Genomic DNA, 15,956 nt, shown 5'->3' with positions numbered 1-15,956 from the left:
GCATGGTGGTCCAGGTTACACAGTATACAGGGGTCACCACCTGCTGCAGTGGGCAAAGGATGGGCTCTTCATAAGGTTACTTTTTCTCAATGTTAAAGAAAGAAATGCCTCTTTGAGGGATGCCTGGATGGCTCAGCGGTTGAGCCTCTGCCTTCAGCCCAGGTTGTGATCCTGGAGTCCCAGGATCGAGTCCCACGAAGGGCTCCCTGCATGGAGCCTGCTTCTCCCTCTGCCTGTGTCTCTGCCTCTCTCTCTATGTGAGTGTCTCTCATGAATAAATGAATAAGCTTTAAAAAAATAAAAATAAAATGAAATGGTGTAGAAAGGTGGTTGCCAGGGCTGGGGGAGGAGGGAATGGGGAGTTCATGTCTAATGGGAACAGAGACAGAACATGAAAGACTCCTAACTCTGCGAAAGGAACTAGGAGTGATGGAAGGGGAGGTGGGCGGGGGGTGGGGGTGACTGGGTGGTGGGCACTGAGGTGGGCACTTGACAGGATGAGCACTGGGTGTTACTCTGTAATATGTTGACAAATTGAACACCAATAAAAATAAATTATTAAAAATAATAATAATAAAATAATGGGAACAGAGTTTCAATTGGAGAAGGTGCAAAAGTTCTAGAAACATACAGTGGTGATGGTGGCACAGCAATGTGAATGTACTTAATGCTGCAGGACTGTATGCTCAAAACGTGAGAACGGTCAATTTTATGTTATGCATATTTTTTAAAATGGTAATGGTAGTAAACAGTATTAGTTTTTAAATGGTCTTACGTGGTAAAACAAGTTGTTAATCCTATGCAGGTTCCCCAACACTGGGGGGAAATTGTACTCGTCCATGAAATCTAAAACTGGGGGACCACTGGTCTGTTCCAGATTTGCAGGACAGTGAGGACCCACGGACGTACTATGGATTCACTTTCTTCTCTCTCCTTCACACACACCATGAAAGTTGAGCATTTAGTGCTCTTTGTTTTAAAAAATTAAAAGAACGTGGTTCAGGGATTCTTCTGCCTGAGATGGTATGGCTGTCAGGTAGAGAGGAGATGGAAGAAACAGGACCAGTGGCTTGGGCATGTAAGAGCCATGTAAGAGCCATGTAAGTGGCTTGGGCATGTAAGAGCTACACTGAAAAATCCTTTGCTCAGGCAATCTGGGGGATCTCGAACAATGAGAACCCTGGGGGAGAGGAAACTATTCTGGGGCAATGCCAACGTTCCCGGTGTCCTAAGGATGAGACCCTAGTCTGAAATTCTTATAAGAACCACTCAGTCCCAAACTCTATGTGAACCATGGGCATCAACTGGCTGTGTCCAGTGGAAAGGACATCTAAGTAAAAACCTCTTAGAGGACTGGCCCTCCCTATCACTAACACAAGTCATCTCCCTCCCAGGCCCTCAGTTTCCTCACCTGTGACATGGGAAAACTGACTGACCTGAAGAGCTCTGGGGCCCCTCTGGCTCTTCCCAACATTCTGATTTTTCAACTGGGACTTAGGTGAGCGTCACTCACCACCACCTTCTCGTGCCTCTGCCAGCACAGAGCTCCCTCTTGGTTGAGGGAAGGCAAGAGATCTAAAATTAATTTGCCTTAAGAAGAGGAGGATTCTGATTTGGTCCTGGAGCTCCAGCCACCAGCACCTTCAATAAATGCTTCTCTTCATGCCTTCTCTCTGACCCACATTCTCATCAGGAGAAGCCTTAGAATAGAGGATGCAGAAAAGGCAAGAGGTCGTGACTGGCAGAAAACTGGAAGCCCAGGTATTTTAGAAGGATTTATTTCACTGTCCTTTTTGATTTATGACATATTATCCCGTAAGAACTAGCTGGGCAAATCAATTTTAAAAAACGGAGTGGGAGCCAGAGGGTAGTAGAGAAGAGATAACATTATAAAATAAATGCTACTGCCAAATGCATCCTTCAGGCATTTTTATAGCCCTGATTGCTCAAATAGCATCGATAAAAGTTTTGAATGCCACAGGAAGAACTTCATTCAGGAGTTAGTTAAGGAATCAGACTCTTCTAAGGTTCAAGAGCTAATTCCTAAAACCTAAGGAAAATAAGCCTTAATTCCCAAAGTAAATGCTAAAGTTTGACAATAAAGGAGCAGAGATTGCTGAATGCAAAAGAACTCTTCTAGGGCTGGAGAGCAGATCAGCATTCCAGAGGCGGTGATAATTGACTTAAAGCCCCATGCATCAGAGAAACAGAGAAGAGAGTCTCCTTCCTTCGGAGGAGAGCTTTCAAAGCAACCTATCCACTCCCACCCGCTTCTCTCCCCCCAACACCCCAAGGCAAACTGACTCAGCCAGCTTCTACCTCTTCCATCCGTCTGCCTACCAGTCTTGGTCTTTCCAGCCTCCCTGATACTCCACCTTCTAGTACAGGCATTAGGGCTGTAGGCATTGATACCAGCCAGACTCAAGTCTCAAGCCTGCCACTTACTGGCTGTTTTTTTTTTTTTTTTTTTAATGTTTTATTTATTTATTTGAGAGAGAGCATGAGAAAGCATGAGAGCGCTCAACAGTGAAGACAGAGCAGTTTTCCCACTGAGCAGGGAGCCTGACGTGGGGCTCAATCCTAGGACCCGGGATCATGATCATGACCATGACCGGGGCCAAGGGCAGGCACTTGCATGACAACTGCATGAGCCATCCAGGCGCCCCCCTACTGGCTGCTGAATTTCTGCAAGATTTTGTTTGACATCTGAGTCAGTTGCCTAAACTGTGACATGGAAACATCTACTTTATAGACTTTTTTTGAAAAATTAACTGACATCAGATGTGCTCAAAGTGTGGTTCCTGAACTTGCAGGGAACCTGTTAGAACTACCCAGCTCCAAGTTCGGGCCCTGCTTCAGAATCGGGAGCTCTGGGAAGGTAGCATGGTGAGGCATTGGGTTTAAACAAGCCAGCCAGGTGTTGCTGTGCCTCAAACACCCAAGAATCACTACATTAGCTGAAATAAAGTGCTCCAAATGTGGTAGTAGTAACCCTCAATTACTTTCCTTATCTTTCTGTTGAAAGGATTTTATTCCTGTTGTCCCTTTTTTAAAACTACAAATTTGGCCACCTGGGTGGCCCGCAGGGAGCCTGCTTCTCCCTCTGTGTCTCTGCCTCTCTGTGTCTCTCATGAATAAAAAAAATATTTTTCTCATTTTCTTTAAAAAAAAAAAAGAACTACAAATTTTAGGTATCTTTTTTAAAAAAAAAAAAAGAAAATGGATTGTTCCTGACCTGTTCATGGATATATTTATTTGTTCAGAAAGTACTGAGCACCTAATATGTAATCTGATGTTCGAAAGTACTGAAGTGAACAAAACACAAAATAAAACCTTTGCCTTCATGATGTATGTACACACACACACACACACACACACACACACACACATCACAGCCCACAAATGATCGTGAATCTGTCTCTGTGCTTTAGGGAAGGGCTCCTGTCCTATGGTTTCAAATGTCCTCATGAGCTGGGTTTTATGTCCTTACTTGATGCAGTCTTGATGACATTTCTTAAATGAGTCATTTACTGTCTGCATATGTCTGCTAAGAATAACACTCACCAGGGGGCGCCTGGGTGGCTCAATTGGTTAAGCAGCTGCCTTTGGCTCAGGCCATGATCTCAGGGTCCTAGGTTTGAGGCCCACATCCAGGTCCTTGCTCAGTGGGGAGCCTGCCTCCTCCCCCCCATACCCCCTTCATTCCTGCTCTCTCTCAAATAAAAAAATAAAATCTTAAAAATAAATAAATAAATAAAACAAGAATAACACTAGCCAGGGCTGGGCCTCACCCACATTGAGGCTAGGAGTAGGGAAGGTATTTGTCTTGGGCCTACCATTCAAGAGTGACCTCCAAGACTTTTGGTATTTTTTTTCCCCAAAAGGTTACATGGGTAGTTATCAACAGAACTGGAAGAAAATATTTACTAAAGCGTTTTAATAAATCTGTGCCTTATTCCTGGGGTATACTGCATACAATATACTACAATATATATTTTTAAAATCCTATAATTATTTTGTGACTAGTTCATCTACATTATAAATTTTTGTTTAAAACATTAATGTGTTGAATATAAAAACACTAAGATAACCAAACTTTTCAGGATTGTCTCTCCTCTTTTGTATTTCTTCATGTCTTAAAAATACATATACCGGTAGCCTCAAAACAATGTCAATGCTCTGCAACACTGAACCTTCTGACATGTTTATTTCCACCCATCAGACATTGTTGGGACCACAACCATTTGCAAGTCAATGTAGGTGGTTTATGTGTCTGGGCGACACCACTACATTCTGGAATAAATGTGACCTACAAAGAAAACTCCAGTGTGTCATCTGACACTTGGAGGACCTCTGATCCTAGACCTATTCCAAGTAGGAGAGCTTAGCTACAGTGGAAAATGTGGCCTCAATGGGGTTTTTGTTTTACTGATTATTCTAGGCTAGGGAACCCCTTCCATTAGGGCAGCTCACAGACCTATGACCCATGCATAACCTCTGAGTGGAGAGCAGAATGTCACACAAGAAACAGCATAAGGCAAGCATCTCCAGCTGCCCTTACTCCAATCACACATATGTTCATACCACCCCAGAAAGGGAGGTGGAGGGGCATCTGGGTGGCTCAATCAGTTAAGTGTTTACCTTCAGCTCAGGCTGTGATGACCTTGGGGTCCTGGAATAGAGTCCCTTGTTGGGCTACCTGCTTAGTGGGGAATCTGCTTCTCCCCCTCTCTCTGCTCCTCCCCTAGCTCATGCTTTCTCTCTCTCAAATAAATAAATAAAATCACAAAGGAAGGAAGGGAGGAAGGAAGGAAGGAAGGAAGGAAGGAGGGAGGGAGGGAGGGAGGGAGGGAGGGAGGAAGGAAGGAAGGAAGGAAGGAAGGAAGGAAGGAAGGAAGGAAGGAAGGTAGGAGGGAGACCCTGATTCCTGTGAGATAAAAAGGAGCTGACCCGGCAAATTCAAATGTTGGTCAGCCTGAAGTTTGGGGGAGAAACCCAATTTGACATAGGGACACAGTGTAATACACTGGAAAAAAATACCAATGTTAGATCTACCTGAGTCTGAATCCCAGTTCCATCTCTCACTAACTATGACCTCAGACAAGTTACTTAACTCCTTAGATGCCAGTTTCCTCATCTGATTATGGGAATAAAACATATGGCATGAGATCGGTGTAAAGACGTAAAAATGCAAAGCATACAGAGTGTGAAGGTGTAATAAATAATATTTACTAATTATTATTTTAAAAGACCTTTACTGGCATAACCTTTCTGGGGCAATCTGGCTATGCAATCAAAACTTTTAGAATGTAAATATCCAGGGCCCCTGGGTGGTATAGTCAGCTGAGTGTCTTCCTTTGGTTCATCATGATCCTGGGATCAAGTCGCCTTTCCCCCTCCTCTTGCCCCCAGCGCTCATGCTCTCTCCTGTGTGTGTGTTCTATTACAAATAAATAAAATCTTAAAAAAAAAAAACAAAGAATGTGAATATCCTTGAATACATAGACAAAGTTTAGATGTAAAAGTATGCTCATTTAAGTGTGAACTATTGAAAATAATCTAACAGTGGAGGACTGGGTAAATATATAAATTTTTCCACTGTCCAACAGTGGAGGACTGGGTAAATATATAAAATTTTCACACCCATACAGTGGAATACTATGTAGTTATAAAGCACAATGAAAAATGTTCTTTGCATGGCAATAAACAGTACATGCTTGGGGCACCTAGCTGGCTTAGTCAGTAGAGCATGTGGCTCTTGATCACAGGGTCATGAGATCAAGCCCCATGCTGGGCACAGAGCTTACTTTAAAAAAAATACTACATGATTAAGTTAAAAACCAGTATACACCATATAAATCCCATTTTTGGAAAGTCATGTTTGTATAAATGCAAGAAAAACAGTCTAAAGAAATGGATTCACAGTAAACAGTGATTATTTTTATTTATTTATAGATTTGTTTATTTATTTTAGAGACAAAGAGAAAGAGTACATGGGTGCATGCTTGCAGAGAAGGGCGGGATGAGGGGTTGGGGGTGGGGTTGGGGTTGGAATCCCAAGCAGACTCCTCGCTTACTGAGTGTAGAGCAAGCAGGGCTTGATCTACGGACCCGGAGATCATGACCTGAGCCCAAATCAAGAGTCAGACGCTTACCTGACAGAGCCACCCACATGCTCCAGCAATGATTATTTTTAGATGCTGGTAATAAAAGTTTTTCTTTTTCTTTTCACACATCTATATTTTCTAAACTTCCTATGATAAACCTCAGCAACATATCAAATATCCATTTTTAAAAATATTTTATTTATTTGAGAGAGTGCAAGAGTGCACAAGTGGAGGGAGGGGCAGCAGGAGAAGGAGAAGCAGATCTCCCGCTGAGCAGGGAACCTGTGAGGCTCATGGGACTTGATCTCAAAACCCTGGGGATCATGACCTGAGCTGAAGGCAGATGCTCAGATGCTTAACGGACTACCCAGGAGCCCCGAATATCCATGTTTTAAAAAGGGCAATGACAACATTCTTTCTGACAGTACAGAACTTTCCTCTAAAGGAGGAAATAACCATGTTAAAAAAAGAAACAAAAAACAAAACAGCTCTATATAATGTAAGGCCAAGTACTAGATTGAAAGTTCAACAGAAAGGAGGAAAAAAAAGAGTGATTAACTTGGAGATGCAGGAAGGCTTCAAGGGAGAGGTAGCCTTCAAGCGAGGCCTTAGGCTAAACACAAGCTAAACCCTCAACTAAGAGTAGGAAGGAGAAAAAGATAGGGACGAACATCTAAGGGGCCCAGATAAACAACAGTTATGTAAAAATGTTTATGTCATATAAAAGGAAAAGAAAGAGTCTCATTTGGCCAGATGGATGGAAGAGAGAAAGAGGCAGAAAGGAAGGAAAGGAGGGAGAGAGAGAGAGAGGGAGAGTGTAAAATCTATGAAGTCTGTGAATGAACCTTGAAGGGACCATTAGCCAGAGACTAGTTTTTAATTCTAGAGGAAACACAGAAGGGCTAAGCTCTAAATTCAACTTTGTTGATTACATATTTGGAAGTTCATTGTTGGTGGATTTTAACCTCTCTGCCTGCCTAAGCTCAGAAGCACTGAGGCACCCACTAGAGGCTCCATGGGCCTACGCATCCAGGGCCAGGGAGACACAGCCACGTTCACCCAAATGGCAGGGCCAGCTGCCCCAACATTCACCTTCTTTTACACAACCCATCCCAGGAGGCTCAGGGACACAACACTATGTGGGATGAGGAAGGAGCATTGAGTATCAAGGTCTGACACAGCCAGTCTTTTTCAGGGCTTGGCACTAGCTGGACAGAAGCCTTACCCTTACTCTGCCCAGTGTGCACAGAACAGTCTTTAAATAAAGGCGGTGGGTGCCTAGATTGGCAAGGGGAAAGGGGAGAGTCCAAGCAAAGTGAGAACCAGGAAGGGGAACTCTGAGGACAGGAGCTACCATTTGGAAGCCAACAGTCTACCATGGGGGGCTTCAGGCAATTTGTCTCCTCCTACTTGGCTGCTGCCAGCTGGAAATCAGAGCAAGCCCAGACTCCAGAAGGCTTCTTCTGAGAGGAAACAGTTTGGGCCCTCAAGGGCCCAGGTAGAGCACTTAGCTTTTGGCTAACCCCCTTGGGGCCTGAGGTGGTGGCAGGGTGGGCAGGGTGGATAGAGAGAAGAGAATGTTTGCAACAATGTAGGTTGTAAAAGAGCCATCTTTCCAGAATGAATGGGGATGCCTGAACAGGGCTGCTGAACTCGGAACACCAGAGCAGCTGGACTTTCCCCGGTCAGCAGGGACACAGTTGTCTCGTTTCCAGGCTTCGGGGAAGGAAGGAAGAGGCAAAGGTGGGGTCTACAGGGTAAGCCGGAGCCCCCAGTGGCCCCAGAGGAACAGGCACTGTGAAAACAGGGCGCAGCTGCTGGTCAGGCTCTCTGACCCCTGGACCTCGCCCTCTTGGATAATGACTCCCCAGAACTCACTTCTCCCAAGGCCATCCATCACGGTCCCAGACACAAGCCATCACTCACTGCTTCTGCCTGGCCAGGAGCAAGCACCCGGGCTGAGCCCTGCTGACCTAACTAACCTCCATGCTGGGGCCACAGACTCCAAAGGAATCCCTGGCACTCTCTCTGCAGTTCCTGCCCACCCCAGACTCCAGGTAGTCGAAGAAACCAGGTGACAAAATCCCAGCCTGATTCTTTGTTTGGGCTCCCTCCCCTCCCCCACCCGCAGCAAGGGCTCTGGACAGCCATTTGTTCTTCCCTGAGAAATTCCTCCTCCCTAACTTCGGGGAGCTGGCTGGCAGAGCCAGAGTGGAAAATCAGTGAAGCTAATAGTGTAGCAATGCAGAAGCCAGAGCCAAGAACATAGCCCTGGAGTGGCTTTGCTGCACTTGCCCAGCGTGGTCAAGCGGGACACGTGAGTGCTCCTCCTTCACATTCTCTCACAAGCGGGCACTGGGTCCTCCCTACCTCCACCCTGCTTGGCTCAGCTCTGGGAACGCTCACAAACACACCCTTCCCAGGGCTCACCAGCCTCCACTCTCTGGGGAGGAGGGTGTGGGACAGAGCGGACCCTCTGGGGAAACCTGGTAGGTGAGCACTCTACAGATTTCTACCACCTAAATCCTCCACTCCTGTCCTCAAGTGGGTCACCCAACGTCTCCTTTTGCTCCATGTAATTCACTTGCCTTCTGGCAGAGGGTGAAGAAACTCCACTGGAACATCCAGTGTGCATTCAAAGGAAACAGGTTCTTTTCACAAGAAGAGATTATGTTGGGGGCAGATGGGACAGAGGAAGACTCCTGGATGCTGTCCCAGGGCAGCCACCAGCCACGGGTCCCCTGGGTCCCCTGGCCACACCGATAGGCTGCAGTCTACCTGAGGCTGGTGGTGGGATACCCTCTGCTACTTATTTGCATCTCCCCCTAAGGCCATGCCCCTTGGGGGCCCTACCACCTGAAGCTGAGGCAATGTTTCTGGCACTGCTTGTAGCTTCTCCCCCATGGGCGCAGGTTTCTGTGGAACACAAAGACAAAGCCTTGCTTTGTGACTCCCGGCATCAGCATTGAAGGGGCTTACAGCCAGAAATGGAAACGTGCGGCTTTTCCATTAACTGTAACCTCTCCCCCTTCAACCGGCCACCAGACTCCTTCAAATCTGGGTAGGTGGGAGGAGCTGTAAAACCCGGGCCCATTAAATCGCTTATTAGTTGCAGGTTTCTGGGTATGTAGACAAGTATTTGTGGAGACTGCAAGCCTCATACTGTCCCCTGGGCCAAGGGGTCTGGGGTGTTTCACCCACGTTCACGGACTCCCACCTCCAGCTGCAAGCAGCAGCCTCGCAAGCCGTGTTGGATTCACTACTTGCTTCACCAAGTCTTATTCCAAAGGAGAGAAAAATACACAGACACAACCCTCCCCAAGTTCAAAATGTCTTTCAAGTTGGTGCTTATCTTTCTAAAGGGGCCTTCTGCTGCCTGCCCACAACCCAGGTTCGGTCCAGCCACACCACTGCCTCCTTCTTCAAGACGTGATCTGAAACAAGCTTAGCTTCTTTAAGATCCCAAACCAGAGAAAGGAAAGGAGAGGGAGGGACGGAGGGAGGTTGGTTTTCCTGGAACCCTTATTAAATCAACTTTCCAAGGACAGCCAGAAACTCTAGGCCCTCCCCACTCCCTTAGGAGCATTTGCAGACTGGGGGAAGGGCTCCCAACACACACACACACACACACACACACACACACACACACACAATTACAGGAACGCCTTTCTAAAGGGGAAAAGCTCTCCGTGGGAGCAGAGTTTTGGGTTTAAACTCTTGGACAAACTCTTTATACACAGATTATAGTCTTTTCTGAGGACAATTGCAGCATTATTATTTAATAATCAGCAAGGCCATGACTATCCGATGATACTTTATATTTGTGAGGTACCTTATGGTTTACGAAGCGCTGAGACAGATTTTCCCTTACAATTTCCCAGCAGTTCTCTGAAGACTGTGGGGCATGTGTTCTGCTATCACAAACTTAGGAGGGATAAGCTCTGTGAAAGGGACACCCTGCACCAAGACGGGGGCGTGTCCTCTGAGTCCAGTGGATTTCCACATCTGTGTCCTAAGGTGTTCTATGCCACCCAGGAAACAACAAGCCCCTCACCATGTGGCGTCTTCTGTGGGATCCCAGGAAAAAGGACCCACAACTGCCATTTACTGTTTAGGGACCATGTGCCAGGCCCTGTACTAATAAGAGCTTTGCATACACTCTTATTTGACAGTCACAAGGACCTCAGGAGCAGATATTCATTATCTTTATTTATTTAATTATTTTTTATAAGTTCTACACAGAGATGGGCAGCCCGGGTGGCTCAGCGGTTTGGCGCTGCCTTCAGCCCAGGATGTGATCCTTGGAGACCCGGGATCGAGTCCCACGTTGGGCTCCCTGCATGGAGCCTGCTTCTCCCTCTGCCTGTGTCTCTGCCTCTCTCGCTCTCTCTCTGTGTGCCTCTCATGAATAAATAAATAAAATCTTCAAAAAAAAAAAAAAGTTCTACACAGAGAAACTTTCCCAAGAGTCAAAGTAAGAAATGGTGTCCAAATCAAAACCAAGGCAACTGAGCAAAGCTTAAGCCCACAGAAGAACTGATACACAGATGTTCACAGGAGTTTTATTAATAATAACCCAAACTGGGCACCACCCAGGTTAGGCATCTGCCTTTGGCTCAGGTCATGATCTCACGGTCCTGGGATCGAGTCCCTGTCAGGCTCTCTGCTCAGCGGGGAGTCTCCTTCTCCCTCTGTCCCTCACCCTGTGCATGCTCTTTTGCTTGCTCATTCTGCGCGCTCTCTCTCTCTCTCTCTCTCTCTTAAATAAATAAATAAATAAATAAATAAATAAATAAATAAATAAATCTTACTATACTCCTAAGCCAAATGGCCATCAACAGGGGAATGGCTACACATTTGCCACAAAATGCCATTTTATGAAATTCTACAAGAGGCAAAACTGGTCTATGGCAACCAAAACTAGATCCGTGATTGCTGGGGTCAGTGCTAAACCAGGCACTGAGTGCAGAGGGGCAAGAGAGAAGTTCTAGAGGTGATGAAAACGTTCCCTCTCTTGATTGGGGTAGTGGTTACATGGGACGTTACTTTTAGCAAAACACACTGAACTGTACCCTTAAAAATTGGTATATTTTCCAGAATGTAAGTTATACCTCAGCTAAGTTGATTCTTTTAAAAATGGTGGTCCAACTTCAGTCCTCACCACTAGAGAGCCTCCTCATACCCCCTCTACCTCCCCCGTTTCCTCCTGCTGCTTCTGGCCTGTGCTTCCTCTACCTCAAGACATCGCCACCCACCCCCCCACCCCCCTCCCCCAACCCCTACCCCATTCCACCCTCCATCACTGCCTGGGCTTCCTTTCTCATTTGGATCCATGGCCAGTGGCTTCAGTGAACCTCACCCACCCCACCTTAAAGTTCTAAGGCTTGTACCGTTGGACATCCCCTTCCTGAGTACAAGTGCCCAGGCCTGAGACCCGTACCATTCATTTTCTCCACCCTCCATTTCTCAGGCACAAAAGAGCTTGTTAGAGAAAGTTAAAACAACAACAACAACAACAAAAAGGTACTTTAGCGCCCATGATGAATTCATATTCTCAAACCTCATCCAAGCCCTCCTGGCTTTTTGGACTCCCTTGCTGCCGTCTACACTGTGGCTGATCCAGATCTCTACTCCTCATAAACCTCCTGTCCTAATTCCTTCTGCTCTCATTTCATTTTGTCTCTTTCTCCAGTCACCTGACAGAAACCGACAGCCAACCGACTGAAACCCATAGATTAGATTTCTATAGTGTCTGCTAGTTTTTCCTTCCTTTACAATCTCATGCCTCACATTCTGCTTTCTTCTCCTTGCTAGACACTTAAAACAAACATCTAATTCGTCTATCTGGCAACTGTGGTAGCAGCAGTCCTAACTTTACTATAGGTGCTTTATCTGAATTATCTCATTCAATGCTTATTACCATCCTCATTTTAAAGATGAGCAAACTAAGGCTTAGTGTGCCTGAGTAATGTGCTGAAGCAAGTGATGCAGACATTAAAGGGCTGAGCAGGATTCGAACATAGATGTCTTCCTCCCATCCAGCCGAATTCAACTGCCAGGTTAATTTTCTGAAAGCTGGATCACATCACTACCTGCTCAGAATTTTTTGAGATTCCCACTAACTACCCCTTTAAGTATAGTTTCCTTAGCAGGGTGTTAAGGCCTTCCATATGTTAACTCAACCCAGTTTCTCTAGGTGTTACTTCCTACCACCACCTGCTCACCAGACCATATATTCGTTCTGTATATGTCCTATACATGCTGCCTGAGTAACCTTACTCCTGCTACTCTGCCTAGAATGCTCTTTATTCTCCTCTTCCAAACAAACCCCCACCCACACCTCTAGACCCCTGTCAGATGCTCTCTGCTCTCTTCTTCCTCTGCATTCCCACTGTGTTGTTATGACTCTACCATGTGGTCTGAACATGGTCTACCTGTATTTAGTTACCTCTGTACTTGTCTCTTCCTGACAATAAATTCTCTATGGGCAGAGATGATCTCTCCAACTTTGGGTCGCTGGCATGTTCTAGCTCAAGTCTAACATTCTGTTCTGTTACTGAATGCCACATTAATCAGCCTGCTCCAGTCAGGTGCACCTTCCAGAAAGTCTCGTGTGCCCTTCTCTATCACCATGTGAGGGGACAAATATGCTCACTCATGATTTACCACTCAAAACAGGTCCTGACAGCTAAGACAGGTGCCCCCTTAAGCTCAGCCACATGTCAAATGTACCTGAGTCTTTCACCCACCACCCACCAACCTCTCTACTTATATGATCAGCCACTGAGTCACAAGCCATACTACCCTTTGGCAGCAGTACATTCTCACAGATCCTTCTAAGTGTGTTGTACCTGTAATCTCCATGAAGTATTTTCACAACTCCAGTAAATCCCATGAACAAGTCCCTCCCGTGACTCATAATCTCTGAATTTCCAGCAAGCCACAGATGTCCACCAGCACCCAGGCACCGTAACGCTCCCTGGCTTTCCTTCTCTTTGAAATCCCCCCCACTGGTGCATATCCAAAGCAAACTTCTCAGCAGGCCTCCAAACAGAGCCTGTCTGACATGGTCAAGGAAGGTAAAATGGCAGGCATGTGGCCATGAACACCAGCCCTCACAGAAGATGGGTCTTTGGAATAATTTTCTAGAAGCCAGAGGTCTTTATCAAGCTCCCACATCCTTCAACATCTCCTGATCCCAGTTTCAAACAAACGAACGCATAGGTCACTTGGGCCCCATTTTACAGATCATCTAGTTTAGGGAGCCAGCTCCTGGATCCCAATCAGTTGTTCTTTTTTCAGGAAGAGAAAAGCACAAATGCACCCTAGGCATGTCACCTTTGGCAGATGGATGTAGCTAGCCTTTGTGACTTTTTTTTTTTGCCTTTGTGACTTCTAATCTCTGCCAAAACTGGGTGTATTTAGAGCCAGACCCAAACCAGCCCAGGTATTGTGGAAGCCTCTGCCACAAAAAGGAGCCCTTTGCTCCACCTGGGTAGAACCTTCCCAGTCAACACATCACTGGTGTCCTAGTCTGCTATGTTTCTGAGGCCCAGGAGTCCAGACTGACCCCTCAGCCTATGGCTTACCTTGTTCAGGCAAGGTCGGGGCCGGCCTGGCAGTGCACAGTGTGGCTGTGACCAGCACAGCCCAGAAGAGGAGGCACTTCCAGCTCCACATCCCAGTTCTGCAGTTAGAGGTTGGTGACCAGGCTCCACACCTCCATGGAGACTCCGTCCTGAGCTTGATCTTCCTCTTCAAGCTGACTCTAGGGAAAGAAAAAAAACCCAGAAAGTTAGGAAGACCTGCCTGGGAGGTGGGAAGGCAAGGAGGAAAAAGGAGTTAAAGCATGTCACAGAGTCACCCTGTCCAGAAGGGTGCTTGAGGCAACAACGTACTCCTGAAAGCAGGAAGAAAGCTGTGGTCCTGCCCCAATACTGAATTCGAGCTTAAAGACCTTAATTAGACAAAATAGCACTTTGGTTCAGCTCTACAACTACTTCCTGAGTGTGGGCTACGTGCAAGCCTTGCTGGGAAAATTGTCACAAAGTCCTTAGAGGCATAAGCCCCAAGATCGTTTGTGCTGGGAAAAGGAAGAGGCTTGTGAAAGTCCCAAGGAGTCCTGCCACTTCATGGGCAAGGGCTCCAGAGCCTGGTGGAGCTGCAGGAGGCCTGAGTGTGCTGGTGACTCAGTACAGACCCCACTTCCTCTAGGACAAACCAGGTGAAGAATTCTGGAACAAACCAAGGACTAGGAAACTGGAGCCAAGGACCAGGCTGACCCTCTCTGGACCTACAGAGCCAGGAAGCTGAAATAAGTGATCACCTGGGTTCTGTCTTTTGATCTCTAAAACTACATGCACCATAGGGAACTCTGGTCCTATTAACTTCCTATATAGAGAGAACACAACTCTTACCAACTTATAAAGGACCTCAGAGCACAGAGCCAGAAGACAGATGCAGCATTCTTCCCCCACGCTGAAAGGTGACAGCTAACATCCAGCAGCAACGAACCCGGAAAGTAGGCCCAAAAAGGTCATACTGAGGAATCAGAGGTTGTTGCCAGGGCCCATTCGCAAAAGCACAGATTGGGGCACATGGGTAGCTCAGCGGTTGAGCATCTATCTGCCTTCTGCTCAAGTCGTGATCCCAGGGTCCTGGGATTGAGTCTTGCATCGGGCTCCCCGATGAAGCCTGCTTCTCCCTCTGCCTATGTCTCTGCCTCCCTGTGTATCTCTCACGAATAAATAATTAAAATATATATATATCTTTAAAAAGGCACAGACTGCAGCAGCCTTTATCCTTCTCAGATTGGGAGTGGAAAAATTGAAAACAACCCCCAAGGATCTTAAGGAACAGGACTCCTGCTCCTAAACATTTACCAAGTGATAAGACTTTCTGGGCCCTGTTTGGGCTAGGTAGGGGTGACATCTCCATCCACCAAGTGGCTTCTGTCCTACATGCTCCAGGGAGCCATCCCAGTTATTCGAGAAAATCCACTTCCCCGGAACATGCCCTAATGTGGTGCTTCAGCCCTGCCTCCCTGGAGCCAGACAGGGCCCCTCGTGAGGTGGTCACCACAAGTGAGTCAGTCCCGGTTGGCAGAAAACTCCCCAGATTCTTGGCTTCGTTCACACATGCTTGCCAGCGGGTGGTGTACTACTGCTAGCTCCCTCCCAAAGCTTTACTAATATTTTTTAATGATTTCAAATCACAGGAGAAATAAACATTTATCTTTCAAGTTTCTAAACTTAGGGAAGGGACTTGAAGGGACAGAACAGACCACCTCCTGAATACCTTCTATGTGTCAAGCATATTCTAGTGTAAAATTTCTACCTATAAAACTTCATTTCATCCTTGCTATATAAGCTTGCGGGGGTGGGTAGGAATTATTATTCCTCTTTAAGCAATGGAAAAACTGAGACCACAAGAGGTCAAGTACTTTGCTCAAGGACATGCAGCTGGTCAGTACCAGGACTCTCATCGCCCATTTTCGATGCTAAAGGACAGGAGACAACAAAGCAAATGGAGGTGATCGAATTGGGCTCTATCTGGTGCAAGCTCGTTTTCTCCAAAGAATGTCCCTGTGCCACAAAGAAACCACATAGACACGGACAGATCCAAGGTAACTCTAGAGATAGGAGCACCTCAACTCCTCTGGTTGAGAGAAGATTCTTTGAAGCAGATCACAGATGTGCCATTTAGGACACAGGCCTGGGACAGAAGCGATGCTTCCTAGAGGACATCCTTAAACCATATCCTACATCTCACTATGTCCCCAAAATACACCAAACCAAGGATACAGGCCTGTCACCCAGAAAGGTACACTCAGCTGAGAACCCAAGTGCC

At 46.4% G+C, this 15,956-nt stretch overlaps 1 protein-coding gene across 13 annotated transcripts in view; it reads right to left on the bottom strand.

The window, feature by feature from the left end:
* Positions 1 to 15,956, bottom strand: part of FGFR1 (fibroblast growth factor receptor 1) — a 49,565-nt gene that overhangs the window by 27,673 nt on the left and 5,936 nt on the right. For all 13 annotated transcript variants that reach the window (XM_072763504.1, XM_072763499.1, XM_072763498.1 and 10 more), the window contains exon 2: positions 13,697 to 13,875. In XM_072763504.1, the coding sequence (XP_072619605.1) occupies positions 13,697 to 13,787 (91 nt within the window). In that variant the 5' untranslated portion in view covers positions 13,788 to 13,875. The remainder of the gene's footprint in view (positions 1 to 13,696; positions 13,876 to 15,956) is intronic.

The sequence above is a fragment of the Vulpes vulpes genome, chromosome 7 (genome assembly GCF_048418805.1).
Source record: "Vulpes vulpes isolate BD-2025 chromosome 7, VulVul3, whole genome shotgun sequence".
Lineage (NCBI taxonomy): Eukaryota > Metazoa > Chordata > Mammalia > Carnivora > Canidae > Vulpes > Vulpes vulpes.
This window is presented reverse-complemented; position numbering and strand designations above follow the sequence as displayed.